General features: G+C 47.2%; 1 protein-coding gene across 12 annotated transcripts in view; it reads left to right on the top strand.

Moving 5' to 3' along the window:
- LOC135921834 (zinc finger and SCAN domain-containing protein 2-like) overlaps nucleotides 1-18,325 on the top strand; it is a 34,658-nt gene extending 16,333 nt beyond the window's left edge. For 3 of the 12 annotated variants that reach the window (XM_070526139.1, XM_070526135.1, XM_070526141.1), the window contains exons 2-5: nucleotides 3,177-3,297; nucleotides 8,866-8,992; nucleotides 12,060-12,143; nucleotides 16,338-18,325. In XM_070526139.1, the coding sequence (XP_070382240.1) occupies nucleotides 8,868-8,992; nucleotides 12,060-12,143; nucleotides 16,338-17,505 (1,377 nt within the window). In that variant the 5' untranslated portion in view covers nucleotides 3,177-3,297; nucleotides 8,866-8,867 and the 3' untranslated portion in view covers nucleotides 17,506-18,325. Of the gene's footprint in view, nucleotides 1-40; nucleotides 496-896; nucleotides 916-1,219; nucleotides 1,611-2,837; nucleotides 2,857-3,176; nucleotides 3,298-8,865; nucleotides 8,993-12,059; nucleotides 12,144-16,337 lie in introns of those variants that run through there. The other 9 variants (XM_070526132.1, XM_070526138.1, XM_070526136.1 and 6 more) reach the window with 9 other exon arrangements.

The raw sequence follows: 18,325 nt of genomic DNA, 5'->3' as shown, positions 1-18,325 counted from the left end.
CGGGAGCATTCCCCCATTAAATTTCATGGCAGTCGGGCAAGGTAGCGTGGCGTCATGGAACGAGGCGCAGCGGCCGCGTGAATTCTTTTTGTGTGTAGATAACACTGCTTTCAGATGGACATCAGCTTAATCTTCTACAGCGTTTCGCGTTTGTGCAGGACACATTTAAATCATCATTGCGTTCGTTAAAGGCTTGTTACAGCAATCTAAACAACGAAATGCATAAATAGGCAAATAACTACAGACAGCGTTAATGGAGTATACGCATTCAGCAGACTACGTATTCCATGCAATGTGCACGCCACCGGATATGGAAACAAGGAAACACCCGCCCGGAAGTCAAGCCGTGTAACCACAGGTTTGCCCGTTCCTTGAAGAATGTGTCTGGCCTCAAGGCACGATGCACCGTTGGTGTTACCTGCTTGCCGCGAATTGTCACCAATTTGTGCTGCGTATCAGTGGTAAGAAGAAAGTGCGTAGCGCGACAAGAAGCACGTAAGTTTGCTTCTCGAAATGTTCGGTGGGAATTGTGTATAAAAGCCCTTCGAGTTTTGGCAAGGTGTGCATCCGGCAAAGAAGCCGGTATTGTAAATGATCGTTTGCGAAAGCGCGCGTTGCCGGGTCAGAATGGGACGGGCTCACGTCTACCGCATCGTTGCCAAGCTTGCACGTGTGAATATTTGTTGGCAACCACAGGTAAATTGCAGAAAAGCAGGGATACCGTTGCACGGGCACTGGAGGAGGCGTTTCTACATCAGAAAATTCGGTGACACCTGCATCAGCTGACCTTGGTTGCTCAAAAAAGTTAAATTGCGGGATTTTACATGCCAGAGCCACGATCTGAATACGAAGCGCGCCATAATGAGGGACTCCGGTGGACCACCTGGGCTTGCTTAACCGTGCTCCTTCATTGTCGTAAGTGAGTTTAATTTTCTCGGTAATAGGACGTGATAGCTTGGGTGTCAACCTGTCGGCCAAGTCTTTCGTTGTGATGTTGCGCGCATTTCTGGGGTTATATGTGGTAAAACTGTCGGGAAAACTTTATCAGTATAGCGAGTGCGCGCTTGTCCGTGTCTTAACTTGCGCCTCAGACAGTTTCTTTCCCGACGGATGTTTTTAGAACAGAAACACGCATGCGTACTTTGTTCTCGTACTCCGTGCGCGGTCCTATCAATTTAGCTTGCCACACGTTTACACAAACATTCGAGGCCGACGCGCAAGAATAAACACACGGTATGCACGTACGTGCCTCCAGGAGTACTTTTAGGCCTCGTGTGTAGGTTTTGTGAAGGTTTTTGCTACGCGCGAAAAAATCGTACTGCTTGTGTCGGCCCATCCACAAGCACTGGCGTGCTTAGGTGGTCAGGGAATTTTAATCCGACGTTACCGGCAAGGACAACAGGTACTTTTGCGTTGCATCATTTTCACTGTGAATCGGAGCCGAACACACCCAATTTTCTTCGTTGTTAGTGCGAGTCAGTCGGCAAGTTATTGTGCGACTTGCAAATCCAGGCTTTCTTCGAGGTCGTCCCTGGCTGTGGCTCCGGCTAAGAGGAAGCAGCCAACATTGATGACGTAGCGATCCCACTGATGCTTCGCGTGCACCTGCGGTAGGTAATTTTACGGTAATTTAACGGTTCTTCGCGGGACGGCTAGTCAAACATGGCTCAGCACAAATTATTGGCAGCTTAATAGAATATTTCAAAATTTGCAAAATTAACGCTATGGTAATGTTAACTTCGCGTGGCTAAAGGGCGTTGCAATGGTGCAGGTAAATGCTGCTGATGAAGCGATGTTTTTTTACCCTTATGAAATGGGGCCTAAGCATAATTAAGCAGAGACAAAAGTGTGCGTCTATTTTACATACAGGAAGAAGTAGTGTGCAGATGAATTCTAATGCGTACGTTAAACTTTACTGACATCGATCGTTTTACTCGGCTGCGACAGAAATCTGCAAGGAACTGCCGAGTGCTTCCTGCGATGAACATTCTACTGATGGCTTTGAACGCAACATAGATGTACGTCTGCTACATCGTGTTAAATAGTGGGCCTCTGACATTAGGTTGTTTGTTTTAGCTGCGTGCACAAACTTTGTGTTCACGTCCGTGATAGTACATTGAGCTTAAAGGCACCGAATTTGTACCCTGCGGCAGCGCTCACGAGACGCACTTCTCGGCATGGACACTTCTTGGTCCCACGCGGCGCAATCATCGACCTCAAGTTCAGACACCTACTGCTCGACCGAGAAATCGACGTTGCAAGGGGGGAATCGTGCGATGACGCAGAGGAAAAGTGCGGGTCATGGTGACAAACTTCGGTCAGGAATATATAAACTCTTGAAGAAGGGTACGAAGGTCGCAAGAAATTGAAGCAGTCAGCGATGCGTTTGACCTCTTGGATTCTAGCGAGCTCACAACAGCAACAACAACAACAGCATGCGTGTTCCCGAACCAGCTTTCGAGTTTGATCCGAGTCTTCTCAGGCATAAGGAAGAGCAGCTCGAAGGTATCCCGCATCAATACAAGAACTGCTTCTCGTCGTCATCAAAGATCAGGCAAACACCAGTTACTGAGCCTCGCGTAGTAACCGCAGGATGACGCTCCACCACTCCGCCAGAGCCCCTTACCGAGTTTCGATGCGAGAACGTGAAGCTATCAGTTAACGAGTCGACAAAATGCTGCGCGCCATAATCAAGCCTTCAACAAGCCCATGGACGTCTCCTGCAGTCTTGGTGAAGAAAACGGATGGAACTGTGCCTTTCTGCGTTGACTACCGTCGCCCGAACAAAATCACGAAGAAGGACGTATATCTTCTTCCACGAACAAACGACGCATTGAACCGGCTCTGTAATGCAAGGTATTTTTCATCGAATGGTCTCGTAATAGGCTAGTGACAAATTGAAGTCTATGAGAGGGATCGGCAGAAGGCTGCTTTTATCACGTCAGACGGTAACCGTCATGTGAAGTGTCGCTCGTACATTCTTAAGCAACACGTACCTTGATTTGCTGATTTTGCTACTTGTTGGATGCTCCGATAAGTTACCGTGAGAATTTTTTGTCTTACGTTGCTTATAAGTTTGTCGGTCTATTTGTGCATGGCCCGCAGCAAACAGATTCTCATGGAAAAAAATAGCCAAAGGCTGATGCGTGACACTGTCATTTTCTTGGCACATCCAGACTTGGCTACGAAAGAAACATCGGGACTAAGAACCATGGCTACCAGGACGGGCAACGGGAACCCAGAAGCCGTAGTCACTTGGAATCAAGGAGGACACAGACTCTTCCAAGAAGACATGGGGTGAGCCTTCCTCGAAGAGGCAGTACTTGTGTCTAGTGAGCTCCTGAACAACAGTTCGCATTGTAGTGAACGCGGTTTAAATCATGGATCCAGGATCTGAAGGAGGTGCGACTCAGTGCTAACGTCTTTCTCTCGAATTTACTGCTAAAGCGCCACTGAAAGTTTTACCTATTTATTAATTATTTACATGCTTATTTATTTATCAAACATTGTTGAAAGTCTGAAGGCACTTTAGAAAGAATTGGGATACTATAGATAAACTACGAAGTGAGCCAATAAAGAATATCATAAGGGATCTTTCAAGACGATCTTGAAATTACCGGTGCCATCGAGGGCATGCGGGAAGGTGTTCTCTGGCACAAGGGGGTCATGTTATGATACGAATTAGTGAGGTTCGCAGACGTGCTTTTTAATGGTGGTCACTTTGAGATATGTAGTTCGCGTGTAGGAAAAAAAAATGATTGTCTTTTAAACACGATTGTGCTGATAAATCTTATGAAAAAGGGACTTGAAGGTTTGCGCCTTGGACCAAGAATTATAAGAGTACTGTTTAGACGGACTACAAAGAAAAATATTCAGTCGAGCTGGGCTGAAAAAAGTTCGCTCTATACTAACGTAATTCGCCAGTCACAGGGATAACAGAGTTCTTGTGCGCGGTACAAATATGAAAACGGTTGATGATGATGGTTATTTATTATCATACCTTTTGAAACGGGGATAGGACAAATCGTCACCAAGCCTGCTTAAGTTACTCAGCTATGCTATCAATCCTTTTCCTCCTAGCATTCGCGTATACATCTCTTTAGTCTTCTCTATCTACCTTGTACCGCTGCATAATGTCTGTAATGTATTTGGTCGTATCAGCCTCTCCCCTGCTTTTTGTTCTCCCAACACTACCCTGAACCTCTCTTGTTTATCTCGACTGCTGACGGGCTTATGCTTTCGTCTACTTTGAATCCAAGAGCTTCTGGAAGCTCTACGTTACGTGCTGGTCTCGCGGGATTGAATCCCTTCGCATTCCATTAGGATGTGCTGAGTGGCCTCCGGGTTTTCGCTGCAGCATACACATGCCTCGACAGGTTGCGAATATTTGCTCCGGTGTGTTTGCTAAGGGAAAGAGCGATGTGGCACCTCCTATTGTGGACCTCTCGCGCGACGTCAGCACTGGCTGAATCACAGAAAGCGGCGTATGGAAAGGTCACGTGGCCATTACTGAACTAGCTCGTCTTGGCACGGGCGGACCAAATCGAGAAGCAGCAGCGGGACATTCGGCGTGAACTTCCCTACGCAACAAATGATGAGGCGTAGTCGTACAAGGAACGACGCTTTAAGCCAACGTTTCGACAAAGGGACTTGTCGTAGCCAGAGAAGCAACTGCTTTCCTTATCAGCGTTTTTTAGAGAGTTTTAGTTTAGGGAACGCAAGCGGCTTGCGTACGCAAGAACTAGGGACGACGGTACTGCGCATGCTCAGACACCTACGTCAGGATCCGCGCATGCGTGGTACCGTGGCCCCTAGCTCTTGCGTACGCAAGCCACTTGCGTCCCCTAAACTAGAACTCTCTATTAGCTACGCGTAGCTCACTCTCCACCACCTTCAGTGAGCGAGGAGGAGAATAACAGGCCGGGGCTCTGGAGAGGGGACAATTATTCGTGCGCCCTCCAAAGCGGTCAAATAATTTTTTCCGCTCAGCAGCGGTGTGCTGTCGATATTGATTCCACCGGAAATTCGCCCTAAAGCTCGTGCTTGTCGCTGTTGAGGCTACCACAAGTCCTTACGGGGACGGGGTTTCGGCAGCCTTCAACAGCGGCTGATTGGAGCACGAACCAAGTTGACCATCGGAGAGCGTTCGGACTGGAAGACGACATGACGTAAAAAAATATATAACAGAAGTTTAATACATAGTTGCGGGTGAGCGGTGCGCTCCACGACAAAAAGTACAGAAGCGTTAGGCGTGCGTGCTCCTGCATGCAAGGGTAGAGATGTCCACGTGGCGTCTCGCTGGCCTTATACCCTACAACCTTGCTCCCCGGCAGAGGGCCTTGTCAGCACACCGGTCAGGCCGCATAGAGGAATTGGGAGAGAAACCACTCACTGGCGCAGAGGGGTTGAACGTAGGAGAGAGGAGAGTGGGGGTTTGCACATGCCGTGCACAATTCCGTCGCACAAACCCGCCGGACAAGTCTTTTCATGTTGACGAGCGTGACGATCAGGCACGTCGACTCTCAGGCGCTTGGCCCATCCGTTCCATTCATCGCCGTAACATCGCCGTAATTCATCGCCGTGAACCGTAACATCGCCTACAGAACCATGCGGCTTGCTTAATTAGCCCCCCCCCCCCCCCCCTCTTGTGTTGACGGCGTAAGCTTGTGATGGCTTGCTCCGAAGGGCAGAGTCAGTCGGTGATCATGGGCTGTGTCGCGAAAAGGACTTGGAAGCGGTTCTTGTGGCTAGAAAACAAAAACATATGTTCACGGAACAACTCGCCGTCGTGGCTTAGCGGCTATGGCATTGCGCGGCTAAGCACGAGGTCGCGGGATCGAATCCTGAAATCGGCGGCTGCATTTAAATGGGATCAAAATGCAAGAAAACACCCGTCCATCGTCAGCTGCGTGGACTTTAAGAGCTTTAGGTAGTCGAAATTAATTCGAAGTTTCCACTACGGCGTGCCTCATTATCAGATCGTGGTTCTGGGACGTGAAAACTGAGGATGTTTTATTTACTCTTAATGTAACAAAAATATCCTGCTATGAGTTTGCACATAGTCAAAAGACATGGACCTGCAAGCGCCGTCCGGGGCTTGTTGTAAATACGGGAAAACAATCAAGACAGTGCAGTTACGAAAATCGCCTAAATCCCAAAGTTCGTTTCAACATTTGCACGGTTACCCGCTCGGCTTAATTTCGTATTCTTGTTTACAGTACTTGTTGTGGTGAACTGATGCCTGCCGTGGCACCTTGCTCGAGGTCGCCGGATCAAATCCCGGCCACTTGAATTTCGATGGCGGTGATATGCAAAAGCACTCACGCACATAGATTTACGTGCACGTTAAAAAATACGATAGACAAATTAATCCGGAGTCACCCACTGCGACTTGCCTCACATTGAAAACGGGTTGTTAGCACGTAAATCCCCAGAAATAATTTTTTTTTGCCTGTGGAAAAACCCGCAACTATACTACGACCAAGGCCGATAATTACTTTCCCAATTCCTCTTAAACTCACTCGTCACTCTTAAGGAGGTCCTGTCTGCCGCTTCTTTTTGAACTTCTCTATAAACACATGAGAACGAATAAATAATTTCTCTCAGCCACTACTCCACCAATTTTGACAAGGTTTCTTGCATTCAAAGGCTAGAATCTAGTCGCTGGTGGAAGCAGATTTTTTGTTTAGGTTGTCAAAATTTTAAAAACTACTGCCCCTCCCAGTCCGTGAAGATGGTTGAACAGTGAAAGTGTGTTAATTACACCCTGTTGCGCCACGCAATTCAAACTTTGCAAGCAATCTATATTGTAAATATTGTGTTTCACCATGACATCACCTCGTTTTCGCTTTTGCGGTAGGTGCACTCTTCCTCGGGAGTACGCACTACTCGTGGTCTTCCCGTAGTTGTAGCCGGGATGGAATGTGCGGTACCACCAATCCAAATCTCTTTATATTGGGCGCAAGGCCCACTGCTGCAGATGCGGGCGCTGCAATCGTTTTGACGATTGGTTGGGCTAGTTTGACGGTTGACGTCTTTGTATTTCTTAACGAGGTTACGCACACGTTGGGCTGCGAAGGTGAGAACGACGTCAGTGCCGGTATGCCCACAGTCCACCGTTGTCGCTTGCATTCGATGTCTCAAGTTTGCTCGGTGGCATGGTTATCAGCATCCGCCCGGCATTGCCGCTTGCGATTCTTCAAAATTAATTTGCTTCAAAAGTACACCTATCCGTCACGTAAAACAATGAATGACTCATACACTCTTAAGCAATGGCTCACACCCGCTTAAGCAATGGCTCATACCCCCTTAAGCAATGGATCATACCCCCTTAAGCAATGGATCATACCCCCTTAAGCAATGGCTCATAGCCCCTTAAGCAATGGCTCATACATCCTTAAACGTGGCCTCCCCATTACGACGACAGAAGAGAAAACTTCTACGCTGGAATGACGAGCAGCAACGGAGCCAGCTGTGGAGTGTGAGGCAACAGAGTGTTGCGACTCGAGGTGGTGTTTGGGCCAGGAATCCATTAAGCCCATCGACCAGTACGTCCGGTAGTAGGAATGAAGGAAGAAAGGGGGTTCGTGTTACGTTGGTTAAGCTGGCTCCAGATACGGAAGCCCACTCCGCGTAGGAGCATCTTAAACGTCCGAGTTCAAAAGGCCTCCACTTATAACCACGCCGTCTTCCCAAGGCAACCAGACTAGGGAATTTGATGACTGTATCTCCACCAATCACAATCGTCGAATCGGTAGCAATACCTGGCTCATGATCTCGCATCGTTCCACAGCGCCTCACTTCCAATGGTGCTAAATATGTAGGCGCTGATGAATAGGGGGGGTTGCCTCGTGGTAATCGTCTAATTAAGGCCCTTGGTGGTGTTGAGACGTAACAAGAGTCAGACGTCAGTGACATCGTTTTCGATCGGGACCGTAAACTCAGACTGCGTAACTCCGGCTTCAAACCGGAAAACAAGGGGAAGAGCGCGGAGGGTACACGTTCTCAGTACGTGTTTCAGCGGGAACTGGTATGGAAGAGCGTCAACTTGGGGTTGTCTACGGTGCCCCACGCTTGGCCACCGAGACGGAATGTATTGCTGTAGTTCAGTAGCCTTTGCTGTACAGCCGAACCTTCGCAGAGGAGTAGACTGTTTTGGTGGCGCGCGAGTTCTCGTAGCTCGTGGGCGAGGAACTCGCTTGCTATGTGTAACCACTGCACCACTGGCACCTTGCTTGCTGATCGTTTGGAAGTCGCCAGCCACCTACAAAGTATGGTTGCGCCGACAATGTTCTTTTTTTTTTGCTAGGTGTTCCTGCAAGGAGGAAGAGGCAGGGTAACTCACCAGCTGTGGGCAGTTGATCCTGCCCTGATTTGAGGGGAAAAGAGGGAAAACGGAAGGAACCGACAAGGAAATTTTGAAAGCTTACTGCTCCTAAGGAATCACTCAGAACCGAGAACTTAGTAGAGAATGTCATGTACTTGTTTACTGGAAAAGTAGAGCAAATGAGTTGACTCAATGGTTGCAGAAATAATAAAAAAGTATACGTCGTCTTTCGGCTTCGAACGCCGTAGTGTTCCGTTTTTGCCTTATGGAATACAGCGTAACAATTTCTAGAAGAATTCAGCATTGGAAAAGCTCGCTCGGATTTTGTCCCCAAGAAGTTCTTGCATGCAATGAAGGCATTATTCCAGAAAAAAACAACAATAAACGAGTACGCATGGCAGTAGTGTTCCCTTACTGCTTTTAAACTAAACAAAAACTTGCTACTTTTCACCATTACTCAGCACGGAATTAATGCGCCTTATGAATCGCTATTGCACAGTGGCGAGTGAACACCTTTGCTGTTCTTTCGGGCCATATAGATATGACTGACAACGGAAGCGCCACTTACCCGCCTCTGCTGTCAAGCAGCAGCACCAATCACTCAAAGCCCAGCACAAGCCGTGCTGGCATGGATGAACCGTCAGCCATTTTGAACGAGGACACGAGGTGAGGCCAACTTTCAAAAAGTTCATTTGCACGAAGCCAATCAGAGAAGGCAGGGAATGCTGCCCGTGGTGTAATTATGCAGGCGGGCTTTTGCTGGAGAGGGCACTTCTGATTCCTTAAAACGGCCACTCTATCGACTGTTGTTTTGAGCATGCAGCAGAGGGAGCTAGCATTCGCATGCTGCCATGTGCAGCACACTCGTACGATTGTCACGTATTCGCAAATGCTTTACCGGTTGCGTGCTCCTGATGCTTCACCCACTAGACCATTGACCACCCGGTGACCGAAGTTGGCATGAAAGAGGTTAGCCGAGGACAAACAGGCAAGGCGCAAAGCAGGTGAAATTGTCGAAGAATAGCAATCACTAAAAAAAAAGATGATAAAATTCGCGCAAGGAACTTCGCTGTGACTGTAGCGTAGTGTGGATGCCCCAAATGATAGCGTTACAGAAAATACCTAATCTTAATCGAATCTTGCAAAGCAGATCTTGCGAGTGACCGCTTTCTCGGGTTTCAATATCGTAGGATGGATAAAAAGAAGTGGTCCATCAAGTCAATTTTACTACAAGTACGGCTTAGAGAGGGCACGACAGCGTATTCTGGTGTATGAAATATCTAGTTGCCGAGGCAGACACCACTGCTTATTCGTGCAAGAACGGAGACGCGAGTCTAGGAACGTTGACTGCAATAATTTGTTCTAGGAAAATGTTGGCCCTGAAACCAACAAAAGATTTAAAAAATGAAATCTTTATTGTTCGAGGTATGGTGCTCAAAACTTACGAAGGTACGAATTGCTGTGTGGTTATTTTGAGTACAAGGTCTATTTTCTTGTTTTTTATCGATTGGCTCTAATATTATGCAAATTTCTTTTAAATAAACGTCTGCAAAATTTTTGCGAAACGTCAATACCAAAAGTTTTCCTAAACAGGGCATCAATGGATTCCGCTCGATTCAGGGAAGGCCTTTAGAACAACGGTTCCGAGACTTCCAGTTACGCTCCCGAGGAACACTATATGTCTTCTTTTTTTTTTCAACTCAAAGTTCTCGCAAGTCTTGTAGTAGGGTCGGCAAAGCAGTGCGGTCCGTCTTACTGAGCTGCAAAGCCACCGCCTCTGGTGCTTCCTCCCTCCGTACTTTATGCCTCTGGCGCACGTGGTCTTGCCCTTTCCTCCTCTTCCTCAAGCGTTGCCATTTCTCTCCTGTCTTTCTATCTGTTCTTTGGGGCGCGGGCTCTCTTCTTTATTTCGTCTTTCTATTTTGTTTCGCGTTCTCTCTCTCTGCCTCCGTAATTTACCAGAAAATCGGAGGGGCTTGCATGTGTACACCAGTTCTATGGCTGCCGTCTTCGGGTTGTCTATGACTTCACAGGCGGAACACAATACAAGGTGTCTCGAAGGCAGCCGGAGAGGAGGATCTATGTTTTTTTTTACGTGAGGATGTGGGCAGCCTGATACGTTCAGAGGAATAACTTTTGGTCCTCCTGTTCCCGGTCATGTTGTAACCTTTTCTTACCGTGTTTAAAAGGACACCAAAGGAAAGTATTAGGTAAAGGTAGATAAATGTTAAGCATTCTGTTAATGGGAATTTGTTTGTTCCTAAGAAAATTAAAATATGAGGAAACTGAAAAAAATATATATATATGGTGGGGCTCCTCCGGTTCAGGACTGCGGTACATCTCCCGTAACGTGGGTGCTGGCTGCATAGAGTTTCTCACTATAACACCTAGAGGGAAATCTGGTGCCACCGTCTAGGGAGTTTCCTAAGGGGCGCTGTGCCGTCATGGGAATAACGGTGTATGTGTCTGCGACGCTTGTGTTGGCTGGTGTTGTAAGAGGCTTCGTCTAAAACGTGGATATAGCTAGGCAAATAACGCCTTCTTAAAGTAATATCTTCATAAAGTGTTTCCATTCTCGCATATTTCATCTTCCAGTGAAGGTTGCTCACATGCAATGCACAACCGAGCGAAGAAAAGCAAGAGCAGACGACAAACTGTTCCAAAGCGAGCGCGAATCTTGTCGTCTGTCCTTCAACTTTAGCGGTCCGCTGATTGATTTAGCACCGTTCCGTCTGTCACAACGATTCATTTTCTACTAAAACTGCACGTAGAAAGCTGTTTTAGCTTTATTATTACACAAGAACATGTTTTGTGTAACTATGAGAACTTGTTATTGCATGTACAATTATATGATAAGTAAAACGTATCAGCGGTCCGATAGAGTTGGAGGACAGACGACAAGATTCGCGCTCGCTTTGAACCAGTTTGTCGTCTCTTCTTGCTTTGCTTCCCTTCGTCATGCATTGTAGGTGAGTAAAGATGTAATTTGCGTGAATGGAAAGATTTTATGAAGATTTTACTTTCTGAACGCGTTATTTGTGTTGTCATATCCACGTTTTAGACGCAGCCTATTACAACACCAGCCAACACAAGCCTTGCAGACACATATACCGTCATTCCCATGACGACACGGCGCCCCTAAGAAACTCCCATAGACGGTGGCGCCAGATTTCTTTCTATGGCTGGCTGATTCTTACGAGAGATCGCGTGAAATTTACGTCACTCATCCGCTTTTGCGCAGGCGATTCAAATTGGCGGACAGTCGTGAGACCTTTGACGGCAATTTTTTACACAGTGAAGTGACGTATTGGCACGAGGAAAACGATGACAGAATCTAGGTGAATAATTTATTGATCTAGGTCGACTTAATATTTTCTTTCAGTGTCACTTTAAAAAAGTGTCGTATGATTCCTTTAACATCAGGTGGCCGCCTAAGAGGACTCTGCTAATAAGTTATGTAGTGAGTGATATCGGGGCATAGCTGTCAACGGAATATATCTAGCGTTAGTAGCACCTGCTTATGCAAGCTTTGTCGGACCCGTAAGTTGTGTAAATAATGTTTATTTAAGGAAAAAATGAGCATGGTTATTTTAGTATGTAGTAGGCATTCAGAGAAGAGAATTATTTTACTGCGATATTAGGAATGTAGGGACACTCAAGGCGCCCTCACAACGTTGCCATGACCATGCTTCCCCGGGTAAGCCCACACATGTTTTGTATTTACCAACCGCAGCAGCAGCACCAGTAGCAACGACGAGTCAAAGCCCAGGACATCTATGGCGGGGGAAGCGGTAGCCATTTTGGAAGACGACGCGAGGTGAGCACTGCCAACGAGATGTTTCGTTAAATGAAATTCCTAAGAATCGCGTAGAGAAAGAAAACTCAACCGTTCGCGCGATAAAATTTGCCGAGGCAATGTCCTCTTGGGTATGGGAGTGGTGTTGAGTGAAATATCCTGATTTTATTTTGTGGCCGTGCAGCGAATGTCAGAATCTATTATTTGCAGCGCAAGTTTAACATTGTAGAGTTATATAGAGAGTATGCACTGTAGTACTCAAGTCGTAGACTTGGCGCTTTGTTTGATGGTATAAGACTATTTCGGTTAAATTAGTCCCGAAATGCTTCTTGAACACATTAAGAAAGCGTTGCCGATTTGGCAACGAGGTTACTGTGGCCATATGAGCTAAATATTACTCCACTGCATGACGCAGAATATTCACGATCTCGTGCCAAAAAAAAAATTACCGACGATTACGTTACTTCCTAATGCGAAATTTGAGCGCAGCAAATAAGCTGTTTCACCTTTTCGATAGATTGAGGCAAAGAAATCGAGCAACACATGTATGCGCTATCACAGAATTTTTTTTATTTTTCACACGTATTCCTTTAACAAAGACTCCACTAACAGTTCTTGACAGTCATGAAGGAAGCTTTGTGGTCGGAGAAATAGACTGATATATGTTCGACTTGGTACACCAATGCTTGATTCTCAAAGACGAGATCTATACAAGTGCCTCGCGAGGTTGTCACAGCCGTGGGACGCGTTACGAGCGAGAGGAACGGGATGTTCTCCCGCATAAGTGTTAGGAAATTGCTGTTTGTCTTTATGTCAACATTAAAGTCCCCCACTACTAACATCGGTGTGGATCGATGGACGGTTAATGCGAGTTGCAGGAAGTGCACGACGTCTTTCGTGAGTGCGGTAGCGGACTCACGAAAGCGGTATCAGTCGGTCGCTGCTAGCGCTGGGGGGATGAAAGGGGGGCGGAGCTGGTTACGAGGCCGACGATAACGCCGACGACGACGCGAAACCCAGGAACGGACGCCAAAGAGCCATTTGTGTAGCCAGCCCTCCTCCACAGTCTCTCCTCCTCCCTTCCATCATCCTCCCTCGCCCGGAGAGCCGACAGCGCGCATGCGCGGCGGCGGAGCAGATTCGTCGGCGAGCTGGTTACGAGGCCGACGACAACGCCGACGACGACGCCGACGACGACGCGAAACCCAGGAACGGACGCCAAAGAGCCATTTGTGTAGCCAGCCCTCCTCCACAGTCTCTCCTCCTCCCTTCCATCATCCTCCCTCGCCCGGAGAGCCGACAGCGCGCATGCGCGGCGGCGGAGCAGATTCGTCGGCGAGCTGGTTACGAGGCCGACGACAACGCCGACGACGACGCCGACGACGACGCGAAACCCAGGAACGGACGCCAAAGAGCCATTTGTGTAGCCAGCCCTCCTCCACAGTCTCTCCTCCTCCCTTCTATCATCCTCCCTCGCCCGGAGAGCCGACAGCGCGCATGCGCGGCGGCGGAGCAGCAGATTCGTCGGCGAGCTGGTTACGAGGCCGACGACAACGCCGACGACGACGCGAAACCCAGGAACGGACGCCAAAGAGCTGCGCTCTAAAATGAGCAGACGCAATGGCTCTCGAATCCACAATTGCTCTCGCATCCACAATGTCGTCATCGGAAGCTGATCGAAATCAGTTGGTCGACCAACGCTATTGGCTGATTTGGTGGTCGCGAGAACAACCTCTGTAATGCATGATATCTAATTTTGAGTTCAGTAAATGAAAAAAAATATATATACGCGTACGATCTAAAAAAAAGGCAGAAAAATAACTTCACGTTTGCACAACGCGTAGCTGAGTCTGCTGCGCGTAGCCGTCTGCAACGGCAGCGGCGTGCTCCGCCATCGCTATTAGAGTAATCTAGTAACGTTGTGCTCCGTGGCGTAGTCTACCGTGGCTGCCACGAGGAGGCGTGACGAGCGCTTTCACTGCAGCGTCAGTCAACGTTTGGCCCTCTTGGCTTCTCCGCTGTGTAGCTTCCAGCGCGCTTGCGCAGCGAAAAGTAGAGAAAAAAATTGAGTATCGGTGCGATAACTCCACTTATAGGTGAAGGATTTGAAAAAACAACAACACTGTGGCATGACGTTCGTGGGTCGACTTACTTTAACAGTGAGTCCATTCGATGATTAGTTTAAAAACTTATTCGGGGCCCTTTTAACATATTGCTTGTTATGTAACATATATTTTGAAGTTTTTTCTCTCAATAGATGAGCACTGGTCGCTTTTTTATTATTGTTCATCAGTTCAGTTCTTTATTGCTCTACATTAACGAACACTACTAACTCGCCTGAGGCTTGCCCCTAGCTTTTGCAGTTGAGAGTGCGATACGCGTGATTGATAGGAAACTTACGGAGGTACGTTAAGAGGAAGCTTTAGCTCTGGACCAACTCCGACGCGGCCTATTCAAATACATGTAAAACGCAAAAAAGTTTTTACGAGATAATCCCTGGACCAATTTTAACGAAATTTCTTGCATTTCAAAGAGAAAGTTTAATTCTAGTGATTGTTGGAAGCGGAATTTCGATTTAGCGCTTGAATTTTCCTAAAACGATTTTGAAATATTTGACCGTATGAAAAAAATAGAAGCACGACGTTTACAAATTCATAGCGCCGCATCAAGAACTGATATCGCGGTTCTGTAAGCGGCATCCATTAGATCATTCAAAGCGGACAAATTCAATATGTCATTTTACATCTTACGTGAACTTGTTACGTTGGCTGCAAGGGTTTTGCAAAGTTGTATTTCCCTATTATGAATTTTTTTATATTCATGTGTAACGTATCAATTTTGTCAATTCACAGAATTGCATTATCATTTTTAGTTGTTGAGTTACGGAGTTCTGAACTTGATAGTTTCGTTTTCTGAAAATTTTATATTTTTGCCAATTTTTACTAAAAAATTGACAACCTAACTCAAAAATTTGAAACTAACAGTGACTAGATTTTCAGTTTTTTTTAAATGCAACAAACTTCGTCAAATTTGGTGCAGGGGTTACCGAGAAAAACGAATTCTCCTTTTACATGTATTTAGATAGGAGCACTCAGCTAAAGCTTCCTCTTAAGGAGTGCCGTACTATGTTGCGACTGATTTTGCGAAAAGAGTGACACCTGCTTGCGATAAGTATGTCTCGTAATGCTGATAGCAGTGTACACTCAATTAGGAGAACCACATTTAAGTAGTATGCTTCATTCAGATCCGTATGATTCTATTCAAAGCCACAATGGCTGCGCCTGAATATGCTCGTTTATTTATTTGTCATTTATTTGTTTAACTTGGTAATTTATTTAGCTGCGTATTCATATATATATATTACGTAATACAGTCCATTTACTGTTCAAGCAGGCGGGGCTGCAAAATATCTAGAAGGTGGGTTCAATCATGGCATAAAATTTTGTGAGTCCTGTCAACAATAACAAAAATAAATGGAAGTTTGCAAATGCATAGCATATCAGCGGTAAAAGTATTAGGGTCAAATTTTCATCAATTTGCGAATTTACTTGCTTTGCGGTCGGCACAGAAATTCGATCCAGGAAGTGTTTCTTCGTATTCCCGATGTAGGGATGAAGTTATGGCACATGATGTTCGACGGCGACTCAGTTTCACGGGTGGCTATCAAAAATAACGCGAACTGGGCACTGCCTCTTAATAATTTGTAATTTATAATTATTGTTAATGCGGAAGAGGTTATAGAGGACGAATACGTCTTCCCATTGGGCGAAACAGTCTTTTTAAATATCGAACGTACCACTTCCGTGGGCACATCTCATGATGACATCCTCAAAATTCTTAGTTTTCGACTCGAAGATGTCCGAATATTGTCAACGCTTAAACCAGGTAAGCTTCTTACTAAGAGTCAATCCCAGACTTTTGTACTAACCTACTTCTTTTGCATGTCGGCTACGTTTCACGTATTATGCGAACAAGAATAATTCCGTCTTATTCGCGAATCGAAGGAGGACCGTTTTTTTCTCAGGGTTAGGCGTAGTCTTCGATTACTGCTTAACGAGAGCCCAAATCGAGCGATAGGCACAAATGCACGAAGTTATCACTGAGGTCAAATGAGATTTGTTCGCCCAGCTATCTAATTAACGAAAACGCATCGCAGTCTGCCGGAACAGCAGTCGGTGCGCCATTTTAAACCGTTTTGTCGGGCTGTACTTGCAGGAACGTTGACGGTACCGGGGAAAAGGAACGGCAAGAGTTCGGCGGCGACGTCTGCAGCGGCAAAGCCTACAGCAGACAGGACGCCTCGCGCAAGAACGCCGTACAGCAAATGGAAGATAAAGCCCGCGTTACCGGAGCCCGCGTTACCGGAGCCCGCGTTACCGGAGCCCACGTTACCGGAGCCCACGTTACCGGAGCCCACGTTACCGGAGCCCACGTTACCGGAGCCCGCGTTACCGGAGCACGCGTTCAGCCTTCCGCGAAGAAGTCCAACTCCGCGGGACAGCGTCGAAAGCGCGCGCGCCGCAAACGCTCCACCAAGTCGCGCGCCACCAATGCTCCACAAAGTCACGTGGCGCCAACGCTCCGCAAAGTCGCGCGCCACAAACGCTCCACGAAGTCACGTGCCACCAACGCTCCGCAAAGTCACGTGCCACCAACGCTCCACGAAGTCACGCGTCACAAACGCTCCGCAGAGTCACGTGCTGCAAACGCTCCGAAAAGTCACGTGCCACGAACGCTCCACCAATGCGAGACGTGCCCGAAGTCGTTCTCGCGAGCCGCCAACCTTCGGGCCCACCAACGCGCCCACACCGGCGAGAAACCGTACAAGTGCGGCGCGTGCGACAAGTCGTTCACGCAGAAGGCCAACCTCAGCGCGCACCAGCGCACGCACACGGGCGAGAGACCGTACCTGTGCGAAGTGTGCGGCAATTCCTTCCGACAGATGGCGACACTCAACGTGCACCGACGCACGCATACGGGCGAGAAACCGTACAGTTGCCAAGCGTGCGGCAAATCCTTCACGCAGAGGGCGAATCTGAACGCGCATCGATGCGCGCCCTGGAGCCAGACGTCCCACGTGGGCCAGGAGTTCGCCGAATCGTTCGAATGCGAGCGAGACCTCGGTGACTGGCTCGACCTGCCTACGGGCGCTGGAGCTTCCGCTCGCGAAATGTGCAACGAATCTTTTTCGGACACCCCAAGTCTCGGACTTGACCGTGGTAGCCAGGCCGAGGAAATGCCGTATCAGTGCGATTACTGCGAAGCGTTTTTCGCAGACAGGTCGGCCCTCGACGGACACATGTGTCAGAAATTCGTGTGCGTTTTGTGCGGAGCGTTTTTTCCGGATACGGATCAACTGATCGCCCACCTCAAAGAGCACTGAAGTGTTCGGCGCTCGCAGCTTGACTGGTGCACGGACTAAGCGAACTCGCTGCAAGACAGTCTAATTAGTGAGCCGCAAGTGCTTTGTGTAATTGGAGCGTCGAAACAAATGTACGTCGAGCGTTCTTGATTCCTCGTTCAGTGATATAAGTTTTCTCCTCAAGTGTTTTCACAGCATTCGAGTAAGGAACGTTTATTAAACTTTTCCACCCTGCAGTGTGAATAAAAAAGAACGTTTGCTGCCATAAAGTATTTTTCTAAAGCAATGAAATATTTTCTAGTCAAATTAGGTGTGAGGCTCCGCCAAATGTTGAGGTACTTGCAATATATTTAGCTACAGAGTATGCAAAACAATTCTTTTTCATTGGGATTTTGTTTGATCTATTGAGTTGTTTCTTTCTGACTGCCGAGATGCATGTGAAGCAGTCTTTAGCTCTTTCACTGATGCAGAAGGTTTTTTTCCCTGCGTTCCACACTAAGCTGGTGATTGTGTGGTGATACTGCACTAGGTTCAAATCACTTGTAGTTTCACTGTATGTAGGATCTACTTCAATAATTTTTTACTTAACGTTGGTTTGACTTAGCAATACCTTTGTCATTCTTAAAGAGCTTTTCTTTACCCACGCGGAAGTCGTGTGTTTTGACTCTCACTTTTCTGTTAGAGCTGTAGAATACTTTTAGCCTTATGTGAGAAACATGTTAGTGCGAGCAATGACTAGGCAAGTAACGTATGGTGCTTAGGTGTATGACTGATTAAGCCTTATCTTGACGGAACTTCAGTCGATAAATAAAGGCAAGCTTCTTATCGAATATGAAAGACG

Source organism: Dermacentor albipictus, chromosome 9, assembly GCF_038994185.2.
Source record: "Dermacentor albipictus isolate Rhodes 1998 colony chromosome 9, USDA_Dalb.pri_finalv2, whole genome shotgun sequence".
Lineage (NCBI taxonomy): Eukaryota > Metazoa > Arthropoda > Arachnida > Ixodida > Ixodidae > Dermacentor > Dermacentor albipictus.
Note: the sequence above shows the minus strand (reverse complement) of the source record. Positions and strands in the feature narration are given on the sequence as shown.